The sequence below is a fragment of the Mobula birostris genome, chromosome 9 (assembly GCF_030028105.1).
Source record: "Mobula birostris isolate sMobBir1 chromosome 9, sMobBir1.hap1, whole genome shotgun sequence".
Lineage (NCBI taxonomy): Eukaryota > Metazoa > Chordata > Chondrichthyes > Myliobatiformes > Myliobatidae > Mobula > Mobula birostris.
The window spans coordinates 47,426,909-47,439,977 of record NC_092378.1 but is presented as its reverse complement, the minus strand read 5'-3'; the positions used below and the strand labels follow the sequence as shown (position 1 = coordinate 47,439,977).

At 42.9% G+C, this 13,069-nt stretch overlaps 1 protein-coding gene across 2 annotated transcripts in view; it reads right to left on the bottom strand.

Annotated features, from left to right (window-relative positions):
• LOC140202739 (transcription intermediary factor 1-alpha-like) overlaps nucleotides 1-13,069 on the bottom strand; it is a 163,333-nt gene that overhangs the window by 78,567 nt on the left and 71,697 nt on the right. For both annotated transcript variants that reach the window (XM_072268000.1, XM_072267998.1), the window contains exon 2: nucleotides 10,365-10,483. In XM_072268000.1, coding sequence (XP_072124101.1) covers nucleotides 10,365-10,483 — 119 coding nt within the window. The remainder of the gene's footprint in view (nucleotides 1-10,364; nucleotides 10,484-13,069) is intronic.

Below are 13,069 nucleotides of genomic sequence, written 5' to 3'. Positions count from 1 at the left end.
TTAGGAGAATGGGAAAAGAAGCAGCATCAGGAAGTGTACAGTTATCCACTTTGTGAAAAGAAGTTAAAGGGTTGACTATTTTCTAAATTGAAAGGAAATTCAAAAAACCGAGATGCAAAGGGACTTCGGAGTCCTTGCGCAGGATTCCCTGAAAGTTAATTTGCAGGTTGAATCTGTGGCGAGGATGGCAAATGTAATGTTAGCATTCATTTCAAGAGGATTAGAATATAAAAGCAAGCATGTAATATTGAGGCTTTATAAAGCACTGGTGAGGCCTGCTCACTTGCAGCATTGTGAGCAGTTTTGTGCCCCTTATCTTAGACATTTCAAAGATGTATGGGTTATTAAGTTAATTGGTCACTTGGGTGTGATTGGGTAGCATGGGCTTGTTGGGTGAGAAGGGCCTGTTACCATGCTGTATCTCTGAAATAAAATAAAAAGGATGTGCTGACACTGGAGAGGGTTCAAAAGAGGTTCACCAAAATGATTCCAAGACTTGTCATATGAAGAGCATTTGATGACTTTGGGCCTGTTTTATTTTAACTTCATCAGTCCACAGGACTTGTTCCCAAAATGCATCAGGCTTGATTAGATGTTCCTTTGAACCTTTTGAATAGAACTTTTTGGCTGCAATGAGCAAAGGTATGTTTGGAGAAAAAAGGGTGCAGAATTTCATGAAAAGAACCCCTCTCCAACTGTTAAGCACGGGGGTGGATCGATCATGCTTTGGGCTTGTGTTGCAGCCAGTGGCACGGTGAACATTTACTGACAGAGGGAAGAATGAATTCAATTAAATACCAGCAAATTCCAGAAGCAAATATCACACCGTCTGTAAAAAAGCTGAAGATGAAAAGAGGATGGCTTCTACAACAGGATAATGATCCTAAACACACTTCAAAATCCACAATGGACTATCTCAAGAGGCGCAAGCTGAAGGTTTTGCCATGGCCATCAGTCCCCCGACCTAAACATCATCAAAAATCTGTGGATAGATCTCAAAAGAGCAGTGCATGCAAGATGGCCCAAGAATCTCACAGAACTAGAAGCCTTTTGCAAGGAAGAATGTGTGAAAATCCCCCAAACAAGAATTGAAAGACTCTTAGCTGGCTACAAAAAGCGTTTACACACTGTGGTACTTGCCAAAGGGGGTGTTGCTAAGTACTGCCATGCAGGGTGCCCAAACTTTTGCTTCGGGCCCTTTTCCTTTTTTGTTATTTTGAAACTGTAAAAGATGGAAATAAAAAAGTTTCCTTGCTTAAAATATTAAAGAAATGTGTCATCTTTAACTTTATGCCTTCTGGAAATCAGTTCATCTTTTACTGGCTTAGCTATTCACAGTAACGGAAATTTTGACCGGGGTGTCCAAACTTTTGTATGCCACTGTATTTATAATTGCTGTTGTTCTTAGTAGCATATTGCACCTTAACCAACACTCCACAGCAAATTCCTAATGCATATAAATGTATATGGTGCATAAAGTTGGTCCTTGATATTTCTTATAAAGGAAGAAATGGATAAACTGAAAATCGCAAACCGTTTAGATTAATATTGGCAGCTGAAAAATTACTAATGAAAAAGCATCTTATAGATAACTAGAAAGCTACAGGTTAATCCAGGGCTGTCAGCGCCTCATTTCATTAAGTTTGTTTTTTGTGGAGATTAACAAGGTGGATTGACAAGGGTAGTATATTTAATAAAATTTGTTTAGTTTTACAAGGACTTGGACAAAGTGCCATATGAAAGACTATTCAGAAAAATGAAAGCTAATGGGATTCAGGAAACACATTAAAGTTTAAAAAAAAACTCAATTCTAAAAGAGGACTATGATGGAAGAGCATTTTAATGACTATAGCTGTGGTGCCAAGGTGGGAGGGTCCTACGGGGCCCAGTATTAACCTCTTGCCTTTTGTGGTAGGTATAAGTGATTGAGACTGTGATTAAGAAATTTGGCAATTTTAAATATGGCCCTAAACATGATAGGGAAGAAAAATGTTTAGATTACAGATATTAAGAGTGTGGTTACAGTTACGGATTCCACAACCCACCTGGGTCATAGGAGCACTGTACAGATGAGGGCTGCACCAGGTGCCTCCATTCCTCACGGTTGTGGGCGAGTGCCTGGATTGCGCAAAACTCTCTCCGGTCCACTCTGCAATGTTGTCTGTTCATTTCTTCCTCTATCTGCCCCTTTTTCTTTTCCCTTGCACGGTTCCCTGAAGAATGGTCTTTGAGAGTCCACTTGAACTTGATATATGGCCATACCATCGCAGTTTCCTTTTCTTTACTGTGGACGCTAGATCTTTGTAGTGTCTCATGTGCAGTGTGATGGTTCTTCGTACTTCATCATTTGGGACATGGTCTGTACAGGAGATGCCGAGGAGCCTTCTGAAGCATCTCATTTCTACTGCCTGGATCATTAAGGGAGAGGAGAAGATGGCGGCGCGACGCAGTGTGCACAGCCTCTCCGGTGAATGATATCTGTATTTGTCAAGTACGATGCCGTGCACAATCCTGATTTGATGGAGACAGACGTGAGAAGCACAGAGGAACATCAGGAGAAACTTCTGAAATGTCCGCTTCGCTGCCGCTGCTACTGTGCAATTGAGAATCTCCGGAGGGGAAGGCCCTGAGTCCTCAGCTTTGCTTGGTGCTTGGCGGCCGGGGCCGGGGTCGAAGCGCTCGGTGGAGATGGTGCTCAGTGCTCGGTGTCGGAGGGCTGGTCGGAGGTTCGAAGTTTTCGGACGAACTCAAGATTCGGTTGTGGTCGGGTGCTTCCAGGGTGCTGCATCAGCAAGTTTGCAGCGCTGGAGGTTCATGGCAGGGAGAGTTTTCTTCCTTCTACCGTCTGCGTGAGATGATGGGACTTTCGAGAGTTTTTTTTACCGTGCCCATCGTCTGTTCTTTATCAAATTACAGTATTGCTTTGCACTGTTGTAACTATATGTTATAATTATATGGTTTTTGTCAGTTTTTTAGTCTTGGTCTGTCTTGTATTTCTGTGATATCATACTGGAGGAACATTGTATCATTTCTTAATGCATGCATTACTAAATGACAATAAACGAGGACTGCATGTCCTCATAATCTAATCTAATCTTTTGCAGTCCTGCTGTCACCCAAAGTCCATGATTCATATGCATACAAGAAGATGGAGAGCACAAGTGCATGCAGGAGTTCCAACTTGGATCTGAGAGCGATGTTACTGTCTCTCCAGATTGGTTGTAGCTTAGCCAGCATTGCTGTTGTTTGGGCTGTCCTTGCAAGGACTCCAAGCTTTGATCCTTCTCGGTTGATGATGACACCAAGATAGTTGTACCATTTGACAGGCTCTAGTTCTTGTCCACTGACTGTAATCCTTGTCAAGCTATGGAGTGGTCCGGTAGGTACAAAAGTGGAAAATGTAATTCAATCCTGAGAAGTGAGAGGTAATGCCTTTGGGAAGAGCAAACACAGAAAGGAAACATATGGCAAAGAATAGGACATAGGTGGGTTGTGGATTGTACATTCACAGAGCCCTGAAGGTAAATAACATGATTATAGAGGAACATGGATAGTGGCCTATATTGGCTGAGGCTTAGGATACAAGACTAGGGAAGTCATTCTGGAAGTACAAAACAATGCTGAGGCCATACATGGAGCCTCAGCAGCAGCAATACTGCTGCAATTCTGGGTGTCTTTGTAGCATCTGAAAGTGCTCTCACCAGAAATGGAGCACTCCAATATCATGCAACCTGATGGGAAGATTCAGGATTTTGATTGACTTGAGAGGCCAAAAGACTTCCTTACTGTAGCGTAGACTTCTACTTTAAGACTTATATGATTGTTTATAATAAACAGCCAGTAGGGGGAATTGGATTACAAGCAGTAATTGGGTAAACTCAGAGAAAGAAGGAAGGGGGTGAAAGTTGAAATACTGTTTGCTCAAGGAGATGGGTGGGTGGGGAGTTTGAATCTTTGTGTTCAATCAGAGCGGGGGTGCAGTTTCTGTTGCTTGTGACGGTGCAGTTTTTCTGCAAGAAAAGGCATGGAGTCAGGGTAAAACAGTGTGGTGGTTCATGGGAAATTATGCTTCAGTGGATCACTCCTGAGACAGTCATGAGTACATGCAATGACCCTCGCATCTGGGAGGCAAAGAGCAGAAGAGAAAAACTCAATGTATGTAACACACACAACGCACACAAAATGCTGCAGGAAATCAACAGGCCAGGCAGCATCTGTGGAAAAGAGTACAGTCAACGTTTCGGGCCAAGACCCTTCAGCAGGACTGGAGGGAAAAAAAGATGAGGCACAGAGGGGGAGCAGTGAGAGGGTGTTTCACTGAACTCAGTCGAAGGGAAGATTTAAACTTCTTCAGGTCAGGCATCCCTGGAAGAAACTTCAGAGAGTAGTAATCCAATCACAGACAACAGAAAATCTGCAGATGCTGGAAATCCGAGCAACACACACAAAATGCTGGAGGAACTCAGCAGGTCAGGCAACACCTATGGAAAAGAGTACAGCCAACGTTTTGGGCCGAGACTCTTCAGCAGGATTGGAGAAAAAAAGATGAGCAGTCAGAGTTAAAAGGTAGGGGCAAGGGAAGGGAGATAGTTGAAACTGGGAGGGGGAGGGGTGAAAGAGATATCAAATCACTGAAAGCAGAAACATTCCATTGATAACATTAACCAATCAGATAGCCAGATTCAAGTAATATGAAGCCTGCCACTGAAACCTAGAAGTTTCTAGAAAAACACAGAGGCAAATGTACCACTAAAAACTCACTGAACCATCACATGTACTGTATATAAGTGATGATATAAAAACACAAACAAGCACAAGAAAATTAAACTACAAGAAAAATAATAACTTTACAGCCCAATCCAACGACATTGACCGGAAATTTTACTGAATCAGCCTCACTCACTGTGGCTCCAACTGTGCTCAGAGGCTGGGATGACTCTTGTCCCAATTTTCCTCCATCTACACAGCCTCACCTGTCCAGACGAATGCAGTTCCAACAACACGTGAAAAGCTCAACACCATTTAAGATAAAGCAGCCCCACTTGATTGGTACCCCATTCACCACATTGAACATTCATTCCGCCCACCACCAGTACATAGCAGCTGCAATACAAGTAATCTACAAAATACACTTCAGCATCTCTACTAGGCAACGTTTACATCACCATTGATTGATTAGACAGGTAGAACCAATATGTGTTGTTGGAACTCCAAGTTCCCTGTAAACTATACCATCATCCTAATTTGCAGATACACTGTGGTGTCAATACAATCGAATTCCCTGCCTAACAGCACTGAGCGCAGGGGCTCAGAATAGCTCACGAGCTTCTCAAAGCCTACTAAGGACAGAAGATAATGCTGATTTAGCCAATTATGGCCACATCCCATAGCTGGCTTTATGCAAAGCAGTGAGTTTGCAATGCAAAAAAATGGCTCTTGACATATCTGTCTACAAGAAACCCAATTTGCAAAACAAATATTTGAAGATCATGCTGTTTTAATGGATCATTCATTCAAAGGACATTTATGCCGGCTTTTAAACAACTGGCCATTGAGTCATGGTTTTCCAGCTGACTTCATTAACAACTGCTAGATCACATTTGATAGCAGCAAAACATCTGGAAGACCTCAGGGAGTCAAGTGCCCATTTGTGAAAGCCAAGAGACAGACAACGCTTCAGGTCAACTCAAAACATCCAGCATCCCTTTGTCTCCACAGATGCTGCTTGTCCTGCTGAGCTCTTTCAGCAATGTCTTTTTTCCTGCACCAAATTCCAGCATCTGCAGTCCCTTGTGTCTCACGATCACAATTTGCATCCTGGCTTATAAGCCCTCACACAACGCCCTGGACTGTTGTCATCAAAACTCCTTTTGATTACAGTAAGTAGTGGATACTACCCAGTCCATCACAGGTAAAGCACTCCTCCTCCGCCCCCCGCCCCCCCACAATGAACACATCTACAAAAAGCACAGTTGCAGGAAACAGCACTCATTAACAAGGACCCCCACCACCCAGGCCATGGTCCCTTCTTGCAGCTGCTATCAGGCAGGAGGTGCCTCATCCCAAGCCACCACATTCAGGAACAATTATTACCTCTCAACCATCAGGCTGTTGAACCAGAGTGGACAACTTCATTCACCGCAACATGGAACTGTTTCCACAACCAATGAACTCACTTTCAAGGACTCTACAATTGATGTTCCCAATGTTTATTACCTATTTTTTCATTATTATATCCTTGATTTTTTTTTGTATTTGCACAATTTGTTGACTTTTGCACATTGGTTGTTTGTCAGTCTTGATGTGTGCGGATTCAATTGTGTTCCTCTGTATTTAATGTGAATGCCTGCAAGAAAATGAATTTCAGGGTTGTATATGGTGATACACATGTTCTTTAATAATAAATTTACTTTAAACTTTTTGAAACACATTTCTGAACTGGCATGCGTAGGGATCACCAAACACAAAAAATGGTGAGACTGGTTTAAGGTTACATAACGGGCCAAATCTGACCTCCCACTTGGATATGATGGCATAAGTTTGTAAAGATACTATCCAAAAATATCAAATCTTTGACCCAGTGCAAACAGTAGGTCCCTCAGTTATCAATGCACTGAACTGTTAACCAAGGTTGGCATGATGACTCTGCAGAGAGACTCAGTGATTTTTTATATTATTGGTATCCTTTCCCCAACAAGAGAAAATCTGCATATGCTGGAAATCAAAGTAATGCACACAAAATGCTGGAGGAACTCAGCAGGCCAGGCAGCATCTATGGAAGAGTAGACAGTCAACGTTTCAAGCCAAGACCCTTCATCAGGGGGTTTATGAAGGGTCTCGGCCCGAAACGCCTACTCTTTTTCATAGATGCTGGCTGGCCTGCTGAGTTCCTCCAGCATTTTGTGTGCATTGTTATTCTTTGCCTGGTTTAACACGATATGGTTTGCTAGACCACTTCAGAAGGCATCCCAGTCAACCACATCCACATGGGATTGAAGTTACAATGAGCACTGACCAGGCAAGAGCCGCAGGTTTGTAATCCTTAAATTAAACAGCATTCTGAAAGAGAACCAACAGCTTCATGGTTACAGTCAAAACCCAAATGGCTTCAATAAAAGGAAAATCTTGTGTTGTTTTCTCTGTTGCCAAAATGCAAATACAAATAATTCCAGCATCTTGGGAAAAAAGGCATCTTTCGAAAAAAGCCATCTTTCAAAAAGCAATGTTTGTTGTTTTGAGCAGCGGCAATCAGCGATCCGAAGCGTGAGAAGACGAAGCTCACTCAGATTCGCCTAGTGAGTACATCAGGCATCGACTTGCAACAGTTTGGTGTTTTGAACAGCGGCAAATCAGCAATCAAAATTGATTGGCAAGAACAAATTAAAATAAGGCAGAGGTAAGCGGAGTGGACAGTGTTAGAGCAGGGATTTTGAGGCTTTAGCTCTTCGAGGCTTCAGTGAGGAGAAGCTTGAATGAGAGAAGGGAAAAAGCTGAAGGTAGATTCACCCCTTCCCCACAGTTTATTTTTTGTTTTCTGGGTTGTAAGAGTGTGGAACAAGCTGCCAGCGCAAGTGGTACATGCAAGCTTGACTTCAATGTTTAAGAGAAGTCTGGATAGGTATGTGCATGGTAGGACTATGGAGAGCAATGGTCCTGGTGCAGGTCGATGGGAGTAGGCAGTTTAAATGGTTCGGTATGGACTAGATGGGCCAAAGGGCCTGTTTCTGTGCTGTACTTTTCTATAACTCTATGGCTCAAGATCTGTCTAGTACTAGTGGTGACCTGATTGGCTCCTGTTACCCTGACCTACGAGCCTGCAGATTTATATTATACAGTACATTAGCTCAAGTGAAATGCAGCACTAGGTGTCGTTTAGAACAAGTTAAAAGAGAATCTACCTTCTCGAGTTAATGTAAAGTATTCCGTGGCACCTTTTCAAAGAAAGTTTTTCTCAAATAATAATTTACCACATTGTTCTTTGTGGGATTTTATGGAGCACAAATTGACTGCTACCTGGACAAGATTACTATACAACAAGTACTTAAAGTGGCCTGGTGTCATGGATGGCTGTGTATAAAGTAAGCATTTCATTATTAACAGAAGCCTGGATACAGTGTAGGTGCCTGCTCCTTCCTAATCCACAGAGCACTGCCTGATTGCCAGGGATGGTAAACACAAAGAGATTTTGCAGATGCAGGAAACACGCATAAAATGCTGGAGGAACTCAGCAGGCCTGGCAGCATCTATTGAGGGGAACAAACAGTCGGCGTTTCTGGGCAAGACCCTTCATCGGTCCTGATGAGTGGTTCAGCCTGAAATGTGGACTGTTTATGTCCCTCCATGAGGCAGGAGGAGAAGATGGTAGCGCGACGCAGCACGCGCAGCTCTCCAGTGAAATGATATCGTATCTGTAAGTAGGATGCCATGCACAATTCTGATTTGATGAAGACAGACGTGAGAAGCACAAAGGAACATCTGGAGAAATCTCTGAAATGCCCAGTTTGCTGCTGCTACTACTGTGCAATCGAGAATCTCCAGAGGGAAGGCCCCAAGGTCCCCGGCTTTGCCTGTTGCTAGCGACCGAGGCTGAGGTCGAAGCGTTCGGATAGAGATGGTGCTCAGTACTCAGTGTCGGAGGGCTGATCAGAGCTCGAAGTTTTCGGACGACTCAGAGTCGGACTGTGCTCAGGCATGGCAGGGAGAGTTTTCTTCCTTCTCCCAACTGCATGAGATGTGGGACTTTCGAGAGACTTTGAACTTTTTTTAACTATGCAATGGCCTGTTCTTCATCAAGTTATGGTACTGTTGCACTATTGTAACTATATGTTATAATTATGTGGTTTTTGTCAGTTTTTCAGTCTTGGTCTGTCCTGTATTTTGTGATATCACACCGGAGGAATATTGTATCATTTCTTAATGCATGATTGCTAAATGACAATAAAAGAGGACTGCGTGTCCTCATAATCTAATCCAAAGATGCTGCCTGACCTGCTGAGTTCCTCCAGTATCTGTGCTGTATCAGAGATAGTGATGTCAGACCCATTCTACTGTGTCTCCTTACATGTTAGCAATGCTCAATCACAAATCAGGAATGGCCATTTGAGTGAGGCAGCATAGGTCACTCAGCTGAAGTGCAGTCGAGCAAGCCTGACACCAGACTCCAGAAACAGACTCTCCATTCTGAACATTGTCATAGGGCCATGAGACATAAGAGCAGAATCAGGCCATTCAGCCCATCGAGTCTGCTCCACTAGTCTATCATGGCTGATTTATTATCCTTTTCAACCCCATTTTCCGGCCTTCGCCCCGTAAACTTTGACACCCTTACTAATCAAGAACATATCAACCTCTGCTTTATGTATGTCTAATGACTTGGCCTCTACAGCCGCCTGTGCCAATGAATTTCACAGATTCACCATCTTCTGGCTAAAGAGACGAAGAGACAGCCTTCTATTATGAGCCCGTGCCCTCTTTTTCCCAGACTTCCCCACTTTTTATGGGAAAAGATTTACTAGGCAGATTGGGGAAAAAATTATTCTCAAAGTTCCTCAGATGAAGGTTTATATTGAAATGAGTTATCTGTGATCCCAAGAAGATGTCAATCTTTTCCCAAAGAATAAGAGAAAAAAAAAAACTGAAAATTCTTGGAGGTCATTTCACCCATTTAACAGGTAAAGAAATTAAGTTACATGTCATATTTTAAATAACACTGGCAAAATGTATTAGTAATAAATTACCTAAATATGCATCAAAAGTTAACCTTGGGTAAACATTATACACAGCCAAATCAATTTTGGCGACAACTTTTGATGCCATTGTCGGCTCCTTTCTGCACTGTTTTGAGTTTGCGCTACATTTGCTTGGTGTCTGCTGTTTTCCGCCTTGCAGCTCTCCTGCCAGTCTCCTCCAAGACACAAACAAATAGCAGGGTGCAACATCTAGCAAAGGATGGGCAGTTTACTCCTATTCCTGCAGCACACCTGATTCCCACATCCAGTAAAAGAAACTCCGCGGAACACTATTCTGGAAGTACTTGAACCAATGAATCCCAAGGATGCCGCAATTCAGTTAGCATCTGAAACAGTAAACGCTCAGACAGAAGTAAGCCTGAGGCCAAGCCAAGGTTACTGGAGGTGGAGGTTGGTTGGTACAATGGCAATAATTGCATGGGGTGTAGGTGGTCAATACAGTGCCAATGATTACTGGGTGTGGTTGCTCAGTACAGTCGGAAACATCCAGTATTTTGCAAAAGCTCAAGCAGTTGCCACTTATTGCACCTTCTCATAAATCACAGGAGACAATCCTGTAAGTCACCCGATCGTTACCAAACTGGTCTCGCACACACACACGCACAAATCTCTCACCTGGTTGAATTTTTCATCTGTGCTACTTGGCACTTCTGTTGTGTCCTTTACAAAGTAGTTGTCTATAATATCTGGCTGTCGGCATTCTTGATGACAGACCGGGCAACGGATCACACCAACTGAGGAGAAAAGATACATAACCAATGGTTAAAAATAAGAGAAAATCTGCAGATGCTGGAAATCCAAGCAACACGCATAAAATTCTGGAGGAACTCAGTAGGCCAAGCAGCATCTATGGAAAAGAGTACAGTCAACATTTTGTTCCCGCTGAAGGGTCTTGGCCCAAAACGCTGGCTGTACTCTTTTCCATAGGTGTGCCTGGCCTGCTGAGCATTCCAGCATTTTATGTGTGTAACCAATGGTTAAGATGAAATACTTCACCCTGATTCAAAGCCAAAAATTGGTAATGCCTTCATCCTCACAAATTCATTACTGAACTTCAGGGACAGAGGCAGAGGAAAGACAAATTTCTACAGGGTTCTATTTCTGACTGCCAAGCACTAATTTCAGGTAGGCTTGGCTTTGCTTGGAATAACTCTACAGATATTTAAAACTTCACTATGAAACCACCCACTTCATCAATTGACGCAATTCATAAATAGTACATTCCATCATTATGGAAAATTCAGGTGCATCACTTCACATGTGTCCTCATTCACTATGTTAAATTTTACCACCATCCTCCGGAACTCAGTTACCCTCCTTCCTATTCTTGACAACATTCCCTGTTCTTGTTGTATAGCACTACAGCATAGAACAGGTCCTTCAGGAAGCAGAGAGTAAATAAGGTGCTTGAGGAGTATAAGAAGTGCAAGAAAATACTTAAGAAAGAAATCAGGTGGGTTAAAAGAAGACATGAGGTTGCCTTGGCAGTCAAAGTGAAGGATAATCCCAAAGAGCTTTTACAGGTATATTAAGAGCAAAAGGATTGTAAGGGATAAAATTGGTCCTCTTGAAGATCAGAGTGGTCGGCTATGTGTGGAACCAAAGGAAATGGGGGAGATCTTAAATAGGTTTTTTGTGTCTGTATTTACTAAGGAAACTGGCATGAAGTCTATGGAATTAAGGGAAATAAGTAGTGAGATCATGGAAACTGTACAGATCGAAAAGGAGGAGGTCCTTGCTGTTTTAAGGAAAATTAAAGTGGATAAATCCCTGGGACCTGACAGAGTGTTCCCTCGGACCTTGAAGGAGGCTAGTGTTGAAATTGCAGGGGCCCTGGCAGAAATATTTAAAATGTCGCTGTCTACAGGTGAGGTGCCGGAGGATTGGAGAGTGGCTCATGTTGTTCCGTTGTTTAAAAAAGGATCGAAAAGTAATCCGGGAAATTATAGGCCGGTGAGTTTAACGTCGGTAGTAGGTAAGTTATTGGAGGAAGTACTAAGAGACAGAATCTACAAGCATTTGGATAGACAGGGACTTGCTAGGGAGAGTCAACATGGCTTTGTGCGTGGTAGGTCATGTTTGACCAATCTATTGGAGTTTTTCGAGGAGGTTACCAGGAAAGTGGATGAAGGGAAGGCAGTGGATATTGTCTACATGGACTTCAGTAAGGCCTTTGACAAGGTCCCGCATGGGAGGTTAGTTAGGAAAATTCAGTCGCTAGGTATACTTGGAGAGGTGGTAAATTGGATTAGACATTGGCTCAATGGAAGAAGCCAAAGAGTCGTAGTAGAGAATTGCTTCTCCGAGTGGAGGCCTGTGACTAGTCGTGTGCCACAGGGATCAGTGCTGGGTCCATTGTTATTTGTCATCTATATCAATGATCTGGATGATAATGTGGTAAATTGGATCAGCAAATTTGCTGATGATACAAAGATTGGAGGTGTAGTAGACAGTGAGGAAGGTTTTCAGAGCCTGCAGAGGGACTTGGATCAGCTGGAAAAATGGGCTGAAAAATGGCAGATGGAGTTTAATACAGACAAGTGTGAGGTATTGCACGTTGGAAGGACAAACCAAGGTAGAACATACAGGGTTAATGGTAAGGCACTGAGGAGTGCAGTGGAACAGAGGGATCTGGGAATACAGATACAAAATTCCCTAGAAGTGGCGTCACAGGTAGATAGGGTCGTAAAGAGAGCTTTTGGTACATTGGCCTTTATTAATCGGAGTATTGAGTATAAGAGCTGGAATGTTATGATGAGGTTGTATAAGGCATTGGTGAGGCCGAATCTGGAGTATTGTGTTCAGTTTTGGTCACCAAATTACAAGAAGGATATAAATAAGGTTGAAAGAGTGCAGAGAAGGTTTACAAGGATGTTGCCAGGACTTGAGAAACTCAGTTACAGAGAAAGGTTGAATAGGTTCGGACTTTATTCCCTGGAGCGTAGAAGAATGAAGGGAGATTTGATAGAGGTATATAAAATTACGATGGGTATAGATAGAGTGAATGCAAGCAGGCTTTTTCCAGTGAGGCAAGGGGAGAAAAAAAACCAGAAGACTTGGGTTAAGGGTGAGGGGGGAAAAGTTTAAAGGGAACATTAGGGAGGGCTTCTTCACACAGAGAGTGGTGGGAGTATGGAATGAGCTGCCAGACGAGGTGGTAAATGCGGGTTCTTTTTTAACATTTAAGAATAAATTGGACAGATACATGGATGGGAGGTGTATGGAGGGATATGGTCTGTGTGCAGGTCAGTGGGACTAGGCAGAAAATGGTTCGGCACAGCCAAGAAGGGCCAAAAGGTCTGTTTTTGTGCTGTAGTTTT